The sequence below is a fragment of the Amphiura filiformis genome, chromosome 12, assembly GCF_039555335.1.
Source record: "Amphiura filiformis chromosome 12, Afil_fr2py, whole genome shotgun sequence".
In the NCBI taxonomy this organism is placed as follows: domain Eukaryota; kingdom Metazoa; phylum Echinodermata; class Ophiuroidea; order Amphilepidida; family Amphiuridae; genus Amphiura; species Amphiura filiformis.
Window position 1 is genome coordinate 44,974,074 of NC_092639.1, and position 14,745 is coordinate 44,988,818.

The 14,745-nt window shown below is 37.6% G+C and overlaps 1 protein-coding gene across 1 annotated transcript; it reads left to right on the top strand.

Moving 5' to 3' along the window:
* The first annotated feature begins 49 nt into the window (after window positions 1-49).
* On the top strand, window positions 50-13,967 carry LOC140166271 (armadillo repeat-containing protein 1-like). Its single transcript, XM_072189681.1, has 8 exons — window positions 50-133; window positions 7,038-7,167; window positions 7,450-7,524; window positions 8,205-8,296; window positions 9,091-9,292; window positions 9,980-10,096; window positions 12,938-13,012; window positions 13,483-13,967. Exons 2-8 carry the CDS (start codon window positions 7,093-7,095, stop codon window positions 13,675-13,677), a joined length of 831 nt encoding a protein of 276 aa, XP_072045782.1. The 5' UTR covers window positions 50-133; window positions 7,038-7,092; the 3' UTR covers window positions 13,678-13,967.
* Window positions 13,968-14,745: the final 778 nt, after the last annotated feature.

Genomic DNA, 14,745 nt, shown 5'->3' on the forward strand with positions numbered 1-14,745 from the left:
TAATGAGTTTCTATTGAATTGGCCAATCACGTTGATGCTGATTGGTGTTTGTTTTCATTTTGACCAATCAGCATGCAGTATTGCTATACTTCCGCCATTTTTAAAACTCCTGAACATCGTAGAAAATAAACAGGTAAGATTTTGCTTAGTTTGGGCACTTATTTAATAATTTTATTCAAAATGTAACACATAAAGCTTATATTAAGGCCATCGGCTAGTAAGTGTAACTTTGAATATGATGAGGCATTTCTCGATATGGTATAAATCTTTTTGTCAGTTCCTCACTGACAAGCCTGCTGAATTCCACTACCTTGCGATCTCCAATTCAAAATTCCAATTATTTGACGATATGCCCAAAATTGACCGTTTCTGCATTTTGACAAGTATATTTTTAAACTAAGGGGCTGTGCAATAATTATGAGCCCTGTCCTGGGGGAGGGTAAAGGGGGGGGGGGGGCAAGAAATGTTTAGGGGGGGGGAAGCAATTTTTGGCAAGCCAAGCCAAGGCCCTTCAAGGCCGCAAGCTGAGGGGCAAGTGATTTTTGGCACACATGTATCTCACGCGTGCTGCTCACAACAAAACATGATCGAAAACACGGCCAGGCTGGAATTTCATACAGCTTTTAAAGTTAACGAACGCGAACAATTATATTATAATTCCTCTTTTTTATGGAAAATATTCCTTGGATTTTCGTAAAACGTGCATGGAAGGTGTATCTTAATTATGACTACGTCTACGAGCTGCGCAAATTGCAGGACTCAAGATGATCACATTTGAAACCATGGGTTGTTTGATTCCCGGGGTTTGATTGCTGTCTACTGCAACTTTTGATAGGAAACAGCGATTTTTAAACGTGTTCATTTTCGTGCATGTTTTCAATTTTTCGTACAAGCTAACAGATTCATTATAGAAAATAAAGGTAAGATTTTGGTCTTATCGTGTAGGGGCCTACAGCTCCTTTTCCTCTAGGAGCCGTTTTTTCATTTTTTTTAAATTTCCATCAAAATTGCCTTAGGCTGAAACTGTCAAATTTCCACTATTTTTATAAAATATTTCTAAAAGATGGTCGAAATTCAAAAAAATAAAAAAACGGATCCTAGATTTTCATACCTAAGAAAATTTTTTTTTACTGAAAAAGTAATTAGTTACGGTGAACGTAAATTTTTGGGTCAAAATCACGCTTTTTGATGATTTTCTCCAAAAGTAAATATTTTTACATACGGTACCGTAAATCTGAAGTCACCGTTGGATTTGTCAGGTCATTTCCATTCTAAATATGTATACCGGTACATACTTTTATACACTTTAGGCCCTTCGCACTTGATTATTAGTTTCCTGTTGAAGATTTTGAAAAAGGGCCCGTGACTTTTAATTATTAATTATTAATTATCTTTTATTTTCTTTATTTAGTTTGAAATATTACAAGCAACTATTGACTCGTTTTGACTAGGGCGGGCATTTAATTATTTCACAACAATATTTGATTTTATAAATAAGTGAAGGTGGAGTTGTACTGTACTCTTTGTTTATTCATCATTATTGTTGATATTATAAAAGTCAGAAAATGGCAAGTAGAAGTAGTTGAAAGTTATTTTAAAATTAAGGGCGTACTACACCCATATATTGGTTTGATTGGTCTAAAAAAATATTTTATCATTTCAAGCTAGGCGATATATGCACTGATCATGTGAAATAAAAAAATATGAAAAACATCGTGAAAGTGTCCTTTTCACCTATTTGTCTTAAAGTTGACTGGTTGTTAAGGGCGCTACCACGTAGTCTCCGTCACAACCGGTTTCTGCCGTTTCTAACATTCATCGATATTCACATACAGTATTAGACTTGCTACCAGTCCAAAATACGACCTGCCTATGTATGTTTAGGGCTGACACGTCAATTTGTATTACCAATAGGAAATACACAGGTCAGACATTTGAGAATAATAATTCTTTAAGATTTGGTAAAAAAATTGTAGCCGCCTCATTAATATGCTACCTAATCAAAAATTTTGTTGAAATAAAATTAAGGATCGAATGCGTTTTAGTGTCAAAAAGGCAAAATTACCGTCAAACTTTAGCCGAATTCTGCACCCTTGCGAAGCCCACGGGCGGGTGCACAGTTAAATCGGGAATAAACATATCCGCCCTTTGCGATCAAAAACAACAAATTACAACATTGGACCATGTTTGGACATACTATAGGCAAAAAAAACACTATTGCCAAATAATATAGAATAGAACATTTGACATCAACTTGACAAACTAATGAAGAAAATGTGCTCCATAAACATTAGGTAAGTGCGCAAAACAATTACTATTCAAATGCGTGTATAAAACTGAACAGGGTCGGACGGCTACAAGACTACCGCATAAGTTCAAAGTTGCCAGATTCAAACATGAGCATGTATGCCTAGCACCTTCTCTTGGTAAAATCCCTGATAAAATCAAGATTGTGACCGTCGTGTTATTAAAATTGAATTTTAAGCGTTGGAACTTAATACAAAAGACCATACGGGTATGCTCTCCCGGAAAGACCCCCCTCCATTTTTTTGGATTCCGCAGCTCCAAAAGACCCGTGACCAAAATAGAGCTATAGGCGCAGGCGCAGGCATACGTAAACACGGAAACTTGACAATTTCAGCTCTAAGACCTACATCGCTCGATCATTCTTCACATGTCTGGTTTTTTCAGGCGTTATTCACCCAGAAAGCCAAGAAAGACCCAATTTTGACTATTCGCAGCTCAAAAGACCACCTTTTATATTTATTGGCAGCTCAAAAATGATCCCTTTCCGGCATGTAGGCCTACCCCGCTACGACGTCAGCACCCCCGGGAGCTCAGTCCCCGGACCCTACTAAATTCTGGGGAGCATACCCCAGGAGCATACCCACCAGGAAGGTCTGTTGTGCCCCCCCCCTCCCCATGAAGTGGCGTCATGGGGGATCATGGGCGTAGCTAGGACTTTTTAAGGGGGGGGGCAAAGGAGTGAAAGGGGAAACCCTCATTCAAGGGGGAAATCTTTAACGAAACAAAATCATGAGGCTCAAAAGTACAAAAAAGACCCTAGTAAAATTCTTCAGGGCGACCGCATCCAAAGGGGGGGCGGACTTTCCACAGGGGTTGGGGTAGCTTCCCCATTGCCCCCCCTTATGTCGGCACTGAGCGTATGTAGAAATTTGCTCATTTCCGCAAATTAAGACATTTTAACAATTCCGCAATTTTAGACATTTTAAATGGTAGGCCCTAATAAATTGAGTAGAAAAAGTGAATAATAAATAATAGTAGACCTATTACACCCCATAGATATTGGCCAATGTCAATGCACATGTGCACGTGGCATCACTCTGCTACCGGTATTTCTTTTGTGCCAGAAGAGGCATTTTAAAGGAGTATATTAATACTTGGCTTTTGCAATAATATAGGCCTACGTGCCAAAACTTGCTTGCCCCTTCTCGGCCTGCCTAAAAGTATACCGGTTGCCATGTAGGCCTAGGGGACAATGTTTTGGTAGGCCTATGTCGATAGAGGGGGTTGGCATGTCAAAGTGGGAGGACAAAGATTTGTTGGCATGGGGGAAGAAATTCACCACCCCAGATGGCGAGTTGCGATAATATAAACTTAATCAGCGGTGAAAAGCACGAGTATAGACGAATCCAAGTAGCCAAGTCATGGTCAGGATTTGGTCGGACATCTTTGGGTAGCCGATAGCACCAACCTGGTGCTTTGAGCGTCCAATTGTGCAAATAAAAGCCGCCTAACACCTAGAGAAGATGCAAGGACGCGAGGAGGGTTAATAGAATAATAGCTAATAATATATATAATGGAGATAATTCCGCAGGTAATCCCGTTGCATCTATTCATACATAGGCCTAGTCCTTTTGTTCGCAAGTACATCAATGCATAGATACCGCGTGTAGTTAATCCGATTATTATGTAGGCCTATTAAGGTGTAAAACGGGTGATGGAATGCAGTTTAAAATTTCCGCCAAGGCGAATCATTTCACATTTTGAGTGCATTGTAGCCGACGGCTACCCAACTAAAGGCTGCTAGTCAGGTGTAGGAATGCGTGGTTTAGATTCGTCTATAGGCCTACAATTCCATAAAATAATAGGCGTGGCCTACATTTTAAAGGTAACACGGAAAAATGAAAGTTAAAGGCTATAGCCCGGGGCAGTCATATAATTAAAATATTAGATGATGAAATAAGCATGATAAGGGGCTCACTGGGGGATTTCCAAATGGTGTAGGCCTACCAACTGAATTTCTTATAATCTTACCCCTTCCCCGGCCTTCATAATCGCCTTTGTTGTCCCTGTTATAGTATAGGCCTATTAGTGGTTTAGCCAAACGCTGAGTATTAAAGACAAAATCTCATCCCGGGAAAAAATCATCAGTTATTTTACACGAATCTGATTACTAGCCGGGATAAGCCTATGATAGGCCACCTAGGCCTACATTATATCGGGCTTCAACTTTGTCAATTGGCCTACTGCTGTTAGGATCCTATGCCAAATACATTTCAAAAATATTAAATGACAATTTAAATGACTTATCCTTCACTTTTAGACATTTATAAACAATTTTAATTTTTCACACTTTGCTGGGATCACTGGATAGGCCTTTAAAATTGTATAGATGGGAATGTCTAAATTCGAGCGTAGGGCCTACGTTATAGGCCTGAGCGTGCGGATAACGATGCAGGAATTTTTTCATGATTTTGACTGCGTTTCTATTCTGTAGGCATACCCGTGGCGTGATTCCAAAGCCTTGTGCGTGTTATTTAAAAATCAGTCGTGTCCCATTTAATGTGTGCCAAAAATTCCCCCCTTCGATCTGCCAAATTTTCCCAAATTCCTGTGCCCCCGGCCCGGCCCGTCTTGGCTTGTCTAAAATTTGTTTTTTCCTTCTCCATGGCTCCGTATATTGGGATTGCCCCATACGCGGAATTTGATCTTAAAAATACCTAAATATATACCAAAACTTCGGCAACTCAGATAACGCAATGGATTGTGGGTGAACACTTGTCAAAATTGTCGTGTGTGTCAAAATTCGCCTACCGTATATCGTGCAGAACTCTATGGAAATATACACAATATTTGATTTTTTTGCCTTGGATAGCGACAATCATAGGTAAGTTACAAATGATATGACTCCGCATAAAATATGCTATCACTGTATCAATTTTGGAGTTCCTAGTTGAAATGGGTTAGAAAACAAAAGGTAAAATAGTTACCAAAATCGCAAATATAAGCTTAACGCACTTACGAAATATGGTGGGTATAGGTAACGAGAAATGCAATTTTTTTCAACATTGCTGCAGTATGGTTGTGGTAACCTGTTACCTATGGCTTAATTAAGTTTCAGTGAAATAATGTCGCTAGTTAAAAATACAAAATATAGCTCAACATTGAAAAAAGAAGCATTTTAACCAGTTCGTTTTTGATAGATGTGGAGCACTGAAAATCACCAAGTTCATGAAGCCATCAGGAACCACTTATTCCCATTTTACATATCAACATTATTTCTCTAATGCGTTAGCAACACATATCCAAAATTTTAACGAAATCCGTTGATAGCAAGCTTTCCAAAATGAAGTGAATTTAAAACATCAGTGATGTACCACCTTTTGGCTTCTACCTTCAAAAGCATGTAAGCTACATTGATACCGATGCCACCAATAGAACGAGAAGATTTGCCCTTCATTTTGCATACCACTATGTCCAATTTTTTTTTCTCATTTCTTCACAAAATGCAAAAAACCCGTAAAAAAATGCGATGGGTGTAGTACCCCCTTAAAGGAGAAAATTAGAAATAAAAATAAAATAATTATTTTGAGATTTCCAATTTTGGACGCGGCGGTAAACAGGAAACTAATAATTAAGTGCAAAGGGCCTTAGATCAACAATTTAGAAGTGACAAGTGCATGGGCTAACTTTCCTCTAGGCCAATCAATATGCCATGAACTGGATCTACTGGTCAGTAATACTCCTATTTCCAAGCCTTGAAATATGCGGACTATAACTGTTAACCATTAACCAGGAGCAATTTGTTTTTGAACATTGCTCCTGGTTAACTGGGATTTTACAAGAATCAGGAGCAATTTCTGAAGAAACAGGAGCAATTTTCAAATTTGGTTCACCTCAAGTTTGGTAGTACTAACGTCAATGCTTTTGCGTGGTTGCGCCGCAAGCGTGCCGACAAGTCGCACCTAAATGCGGGCGTGTACACTCAATGCGTTTAGTTCACGCGCGTGATTCGATACTGAGGCGAGCGAAATATGCACGTACGTCATTACCGAACTTGAGGTGAACCAAATTATAGTAAATCCTTTTACTGCATAACAATACAGCATACCAGCACTACTTCATCAAATTCAAAACTGGAACCTGAGCAATTTGTTTTAGAAAATTGCTCCTGGTTCATGTGAATTTTACAAGGACCAGGAGCAATTGGTGGCTTTACGAGAGCAAATTTGCTCCTGGCGCCTGCTTATTTCAAGGCTTGCCTATTTCCACATCTGTTATTTTTATGTGCGCCTTTAAAAGTTAGACCACTCCCACTGACTAAGAATTTGATTTTAAAAACATTTCTATATGCCATTGAAGATTCAACCCAACAAATGACCAGGAAATAACAAATTATTTGCACATAACATTAGAGCCAAAAGTGAAAAAGAAAGAGACAACATACTTGGTTGAGACAACTAAGTGCAGTTAGAGACCGTTCACAAACACTTGTAAGGGAGGGGCCTGATGCAAAAAAATTTTATCGCAGACATTTTTCGGCCCCCCCCCCCCCTTGCAGACCTTGAAAATTTCAGGCCCCCCTTTTGACATGAAAATTATGGGTCAACCCCATAGAAAAGCATATGTACCTATTTTTTGCAGGAAAATTTGTGGTCATTTTTCAGGGCCCCCTTAGGAGGGTCAAAAATTTTCAGGGCCCCCCTTTTTGCATCAGGCCCCCCTTACAAGTGTTTGTGAACGGTCCCTTAGGCCTTGTTTAACACCATGTTTCTTTTGCCTTGATTTGGTAGCATTCGAGCCTTGGAGGAATTTTTATCTCAAAGTCTGCCTTCATTGTATAAGAAGATGGATGTTTGTCAAGTAGTGAGACAGCTGAAGACGCTTGCATCTGATGCCGGTAACAGGGAAACCATTGTAAAGGTACAATTTGTAGGAAAACAAATCTTATTAAAATTCAAGTGTTGTATAGTTTGTCTCAAGTTGAGAGTAATAACCATGTTGGATTTTGCAGTAGCAGATTTAACCTAATCCCGCAGGGCATACATGTCACATGGGAAGGCAACTTGTTTACGCTTGCGACGCAACCGTGTAAACGCACCAGTTGATTGGTAAAATGTTTCATTGTTTTTTAAATGTAAATAAAAGTCTGTATTAATTGGTTTGATATCATATATATATATTTTCATTTGAATTTTGTTTCAGGATCAAGGATGCCTTCCAGGTCTAGTGTTATTTCTTGACAATGACAACGATGAAGTAGTCCACCTAGCTCTAGAGGTAATGTAATTTATGTTTGAAAACTGTGTTAAAATCTGTTCATGTAGCAAACCAATTTTAACACCAGCAACCAAATCAGTGCGCATTGCTGCATTTCATTGTAGCGCTGATGCACATTGCAGTGATTGCACACACATACAGATTTCAATGAGATTGCAAATTTATCAAAACTAATTGATTCCATAACCCTTTGGAGTATTGGGAAAAGGTTAAAGGTCATTGGACGGTGAACCTTGGCCATTGTCCGAAATAAATAGGTAATAGAATTTTAATTAAAATACTTGAAAGTACTGCATAGTGTTGAGTCAGATTGCCCATCAGTTGATAAATAATACCTGCACAAAAATTAAGGTTACTCCAAATAGTTGTGGAACGTATAATAATAAAGGATAATCAAACATGAGATACAAAATATCATCTACAGTTTGTCCACTTTGAAGTACAAAGTAAGGTACGCACATTTTGCGCAAGCGTATAGTGCGTCGTGTATTAAGACGCTCATGCATTTGTGTGCGCCTAGCAGTGTGTTAATTCCTTTTGACATTACGGTGCGCAGAAACTGCGTAATTTACTTACTGCATACTTTACTTTGTACTTCAAAGTGGACAAACTGTATTATGCATCAGAAGTGTGTGCACTTGTGAATCTTGAATAATTATTCGTATCCTTGTTATCATCAGACTTTGAAGTTACTGTCAGAGTGTGCTGCTAATCGTCCAGTCATGAGAGATGAATTAGGCATGGTTGTCAGCCTCGAGGCAATCATCAACAGGTCAGTGTTGTACATGTCTGCTCATTTGGGCTATTCCATGTGAAATCCATACACCCCATATGGAAGAAATTATCTGAATCTTCCACACAGGGAGTAAGAATTTTAAATGGGGCTACCTGAATTGGTGATTTAATTTGAAATATATGCCCCCTGTGTGAGAGATTAAGGTCACATCTTCCATAGCGGATGTACATGTATGGAGTTCAAATGGAATAGCACATTCAGTACGCGGTAATGAATGAAATCACAATTTAGAGGTTAGGTCTAAACTAAAGGTATGATTTAGTAGCAGTCAAATTGCCATGATGATTTATGTATGTGCCATTTTATTTTTACAAAACACTTGCGTGATCTCAATGGGAGGATTGGGTTGTAATGAAAAAGAAATAAAACTTTTATTTCTTTTTAAAAAAAAGAGAAGAACATTGATATTTGTCATTTGAACAGCAGCAAAATCGTATCAACAAAATTGTATTTGTAAGTTATTGTTGTTAAAGATTTGTTAATTCACCGTAAAAGTAATGATGTAGCAGAATTAATTGTCATAGTGATGGGTGTACGGGCGAACTGCTTTTTAAAAAAGCTTGAAATCCAAATATCATTAGCCCCCAAATCCTGCATTTGCAACCCAAAAATTGATCCAATTAAGGTGGCCTATCCTTCATTGTGAATGTGTGTACATGTATGCATGAACTATTTTAGCTTGCTAAATTTCAATATACACAAACTATATATTTACAGTCCATAAATCTCATTTCACATACCTGTTAATACAATGTATGTCTAAATCCTAGGTCCCACTACAACTCAAGAGCCCAGAAGCTTGCCAAAGACCTACACCACACCCTCACATCACACCCGCTCAAAGAAAGCCAGAGGAATAGGACAAAAGGAAAAACACCATCCAAGGCATGCAAGGGCACCAGGCAATATCAGATTGGAGGCAAGAGGAAAGGCAAAAATATCATCTTGCAAATTGAAGGATTCACTGATAAGGTAAGTGGGATCAACTGCTCAGTGCCAGAAGTGGGTAAGTGCAATAGCTGCCCTGTTAACATTTGCAATTACTTATATTGTACTCATCGATACATGGCAGCTACACATGGCAGTTATTGCACTTGCCCACTTCTGGCACTGAGCAGTCGAGATGTCAGATGTATCAACTGTTTGGATCTGATCTATTCTATGCTAAGTGAAGAATGTTAACAATACAAGATTGCACTACTTGAAAATTAGGGCGCTATTCTTCCAAGCATACGTGAAAATAAAAGACCCAAGCCAAACAAACTGTTACTGATACAATGTTGCTTCCTAAGGGACCATTTGGGCCTTAGGTGTTAGAATCTACAGGCCGCTTGAAATTTTACAGGCTGACTCAAATAACAAATTAACTGTTGTGATGTTCTACATGTAACTTTTACTCTTTATCAGCGATGCGCCTGAACAAAAGGCGGGATTTTTCCCATACAGGATACTCATATTAATAGTACTCTGAAGTGGAATGCCAAGAGCTGGTTTTGAATTGCTACTCGTTTTGATGTGGATTGTGTAACTAATACAAGAGACAACAGATAATTGCTCATTACAGGGAATTAAAAACAAGGTGGTTTGTCCAATATGAGGTCATTTTTTTCACAGTTTTATCATTTTGCCCTAAATATTAATTTTATTTTTTCTGTGCAGTCTTGTAGGAAAGCTTGTGAAGATGAGTTACTACAGATCAAAGGCGTATTTAGCTTCACATTTGATGTACACAAGAAGAGATTCAATCTACGGACAAAACTGGAATTACAGCCTGAGGTACGTAATATACATACATTGAGTTTAGCTTCACATTTGATGTACACAAGAAGAGATTCAATCTACGGACAAAACTGGAATTACAGCCTGAGGTACGTAACATACATACATTGAGTTTAGTTTCACATTTGATGTACACAAGAAGAGATTCAATCTACGGACAAAACTGGAATTACAGCCTGAGGTACGTAACATACATACATTGAGTTTAGTTTCACATTTGATGTACACAAGAAGAGATTCAATCTACGGACAAAACTGGAATTACAGCCCGAGGAACGTAACATACATACATTGAGTTTAGTTTCACATTTGATGTACACAAGAAGAGATTCAATCTAAGGACAAAACTGGAATTACAGCCTGAGGTACGTAACATACATACATTGAGTTTAGCTTCACATTTGATGTACACAAGAAGAGATTCAATCTAAGGACAAAACTGGAATTACAGCCTGAGGTACGTAATATACATACATTGAGTTTAGCTTCACATTTGATATACACAAGAAGAGATTCAATCTAAGGACAAAACTGGAATTACAGCCTGAGGTACGTAATATACATACATTGAGTTTAGTTTCACATTTGATGTACACAAGAAGAGATTCAATCTAAGGACAAAACTGGAATTACAGCCTGAGGTACGTAACATACATACATTGAGTTTAGTTTCACATTTGATGTACACAAGAAGAGATTCAATCTAAGTACAAAACTGTAATTACAGCCTGAGGTACGTAATATACATACATTGAGTTTAGCTTCACATTTGATGTACATAAGAAGAGATTCAATCTAAGGACAAAACTGGAATTACAGCCTGAGGTGCGTAATATACATACATTGAGTTTAGCTTCACATTTGATGTACACAAGAAGAGATTCAATCTAAGGACAAAACTGGAATTACAGCCTGGGTACGTAATATACATACATTGAGTTTAGTTTCACATTTGATGTACACAAGAAGAGATTCAATCTAAGGACAAAACTGGAATTACAGCCTGAGGTACGTAATATACATACATTGAGTTTAGCTTCACATTTGATGTACATAAGAAGAGATTCAATCTAAGGACAAAACTGGAATTACAGCCTGAGGTACGTAATATACATACATTGAGTTTAGTTTCACATTTGATGTACACAAGAAGAGATTCAATCTAAGGACAAAACTGGAATTACAGCCTGAGGTACGTAATATACATACATTGAGTTTAGCTTCACATTTGATGTACACAAGAAGAGATTCAATCTAAGGACAAAACTGGAATTACAGCCTGAGGTACGTAATATACATACATTGAGTTTAGCTTCACATTTGATGTACATAAGAAAAGATTCAATCTAAGGACAAAACTGGAATTACAGCCTGAGGTACGTAATATACATACATTGAGTTTAGCTTCACATTTGATGTACACAAGAAGAGATTCAATCTACGGACAAAACTGGAATTACAGCCTGAGGTACGTAATATACATACATTGAGTTTAGCTTCACATTTGATGTACACAAGAAGAGATTCAATCTAAGGACAAAACTGGAATTACAGCCTGAGGTACGTAATATACATACATTGAGTTTAGCTTCACATTTGATGTACACAAGAAGAGATTCAATCTAAGGACAAAACTGGAATTACAGCCTGAGGTACGTAATATACATACATTGAGTTTAGCTTCACATTTGATGTACACAAGAAGAGATTCAATCTAAGGACAAAACTGGAATTACAGCCTGAGGTACGTAACATACATACATTGAGTTTAGCTTCACATTTGATGTACACAAGAAGAGATTCAATCTAAGGACAAAACTGGAATTACAGCCTGAGGTACGTAATATACATACATTGAGTTTAGCTTCACATTTGATGTACACAAGAAGAGATTCAATCTAAGGACAAAACTGGAATTACAGCCTGAGGTACGTAACATACATACATTGAGTTTAGCTTCACATTTGATGTACACAAGAAGAGATTCAATCTAAGGACAAAACTGGAATTACAGCCTGAGGTACGTATATACATACATTGAGTTTAGCTTCACATTTGATGTACACAAGAAGAGGTTCAATCTAAGGACAAAACTGGAATTACAGCCTGAGGTACGTAACATACATACATTGAGTTTAGCTTCACATTTGATGTACACAAGAAGAGATTCAATCTAAGGACAAAACTGGAATTACAGCCTGAGGTACGTAACATACATACATTGAGTTTAGCTTCACATTTGATGTACACAAGAAGAGATTCAATCTAAGGACAAAACTGGAATTACAGCCTGAGGTACGTAATATACATACATTCAGGACTTTCTTCTAATTGCCTATTTGCTGAAGAATCTTATCTCATTAAAAAGAAAAGCTGTGAAAGATAGACTACAAAGTTGTTCCTGATGTGTTGAGCAACGTGACAAAATACGAAAGTAAGCTGACACATGTTTCTTTTCCCAAACATGTTTTTTTACATAATTTATTTAAGACAATTACATACATGTACCTGCCAACTGTTCCTCAAGAGAGCTATTTTACCATGTGTCCCTATTTTTGCACAAATTTGACTATAGTAATCTATAGGAAATTCAGGAATGTCACTATATTTTTCTCCCATTTGTCCCTTGAGGTTTTAGGGTTGGCTGGTATGCAATTAAATAATTAGACATTATAAAGTGGAAAGTTAATAAAATCTGCTACTAGCCTACACAAATGTTTTTCCAGCACTTGAATGAATATGCAACACAAGTTTGCCTTCACATTACTAATCCTATGAGTAGAGCCCTTGCCATGTAATATTTACTAATCGGTTTTCATTTGACGCTTGTCTTTTCAGGTGTTAGTAGCTGCCATCGCAAATACAAAGACAATGACAGCAGAACAGATTGTGAAAAATGAATATGGTGAAGAGGTGAGTTTTAACACTCCCTAAGCATCGTTTTAAATACGATGAGTGTAAATACTTTGGTGGGGGGTTGGAAAAGTTGGAACCACGGACATCAAAAATGTTTGATCCCCCTAAAAAAGGGTGATCCCCTTTTAAAGTCTGATTTTTTTTGGATCCCCTCATGTCCTAAAAATGAAATCAAAAATATATGTTATTAACTCATTAGCTAAAAATTACCATTTGGGAGTTATTACCATACCTGTCAACTACTCCGATTTTGTTACATTTTTTTAAGCAAAGTTTGCATTTTATGTATTTTTTGCAGATACCTATTAATTTTCCCTACCACTTCCCTTGGAGCTGGTGGCGTGAAAATTAAGGTCACCTGCTGTACTTTCTTAAGCTCCTTGTGTACTGTGTTGCCTCACAGGAGCCAACCAGTGGATATTGCCTGTTGAATTTGAGCATTGTATATCTGTATTTTTCATAATCAGGTGGTGTTATCATTTGGTGCTAATCCAGCAGCAGCCAATAAGGAGAACGATTCCCTCCCAGACTACCTGCCAGAAGATGCCAGTCCCATCAAGGGCTTGGACAAGGCTATGACAATACACGGCAAAGAGCAAGATGAAGGAAGGGGATGGCTTAGGTCTGCTGCAACTTTTATCTCTACCAGCTTCTACTGGTGATCAAAATAGTAGAAGAGGGGTAAAAGGGGATGAGGGCTTGAACTGAACTAATAGAATAAGCACTGATTGCAGAGATGAACACTGCTACATGTTTGTGTGCATATTATAGTGAGGTAACATCAATGCAATGTTTATATACATTAGCAATCAGATGTACCATGTGCTTGAGGGACCAGTGTATGGCCAAGTCTCTGGCCAATAGCTGGCCTTAATGATACACATCTGATTTGGTGTTAGTTTTGAAAGCATGGGTCTCCAGCAAAATATGATTTGCGTGCAAACTGCAGATCATACAAATCATAATGCTTCATTGATATATGGGATTCATACACTTTATGATATCGAAAATCAATCAGAGCAAATGTTAGAAAAATGCGAACCATGCGTTGATTGTTATTTTTATGCAAGGGCGCGCACTCCGTGTACTATACTTTGATCAGCTCGTAATCGGCGGGAATTTTAACATCGCGGATTAATATCAATATATTTTATTTAGAGAATTGTCTTGTGACACCTCGCCAGAAAAATCACAAATTATTAATTCAAGTCATATGCTTGTCTACTTTCTTTAACATGCACATTGTAGATCTTCCAGATGAAACAATATCACTCTGAACGTGGATCTACTTTTTCGGCGTAGTGGTAAAAGCCTAACAATTCCCGCCGATTACGAGCTGATCAAAGTATAAGCTCAGTGATTTCGGACATGTTCATTTCTCTTGTGGGTTGATGCATTTATATTTGCTTGTATTTTCCAACACTTTTAGTGATAATTTTGTTTTAAAAATGGCAAAAATCATTGAATTTTTTTCTGGAGTATGAAATAGCTTAAAAGGTTGGTCTGAACCCTGGAATTATGGAAACTGTAAAAATTGAGTTACTATAATTATTACCTTATATAAACATTAGGGTATCATATACTGAAAACACCAGAGGTCAAGCACACTTGGTTTAAAAATATGAAGTTTTGTGATGCCTATTTTCTTTTGTTTTTTATTGTTTTTTGACTCCATATTTTTACCTTTATCTCAATTTCAAATTTGCCGCCTTTGGCCCCATGGACCAGAT

Excerpts from the sequence above, each read along its gene's own strand:
- LOC140166271 (XM_072189681.1), top strand. The coding sequence starts at position 7,093 with ATGGATGTTTGTCAAGTAGTGAGACAGCTGAAGACGCTTGCATCTGAT. Across the intron at positions 9,293-9,979 it reads TTGAAGGATTCACTGATAAG|TCTTGTAGGAAAGCTTGTGA; the intron begins GTAAGTGGGATC and ends TTTTCTGTGCAG. Across the intron at positions 10,097-12,937 it reads AACTGGAATTACAGCCTGAG|GTGTTAGTAGCTGCCATCGC; the intron begins GTACGTAATATA and ends TTGTCTTTTCAG.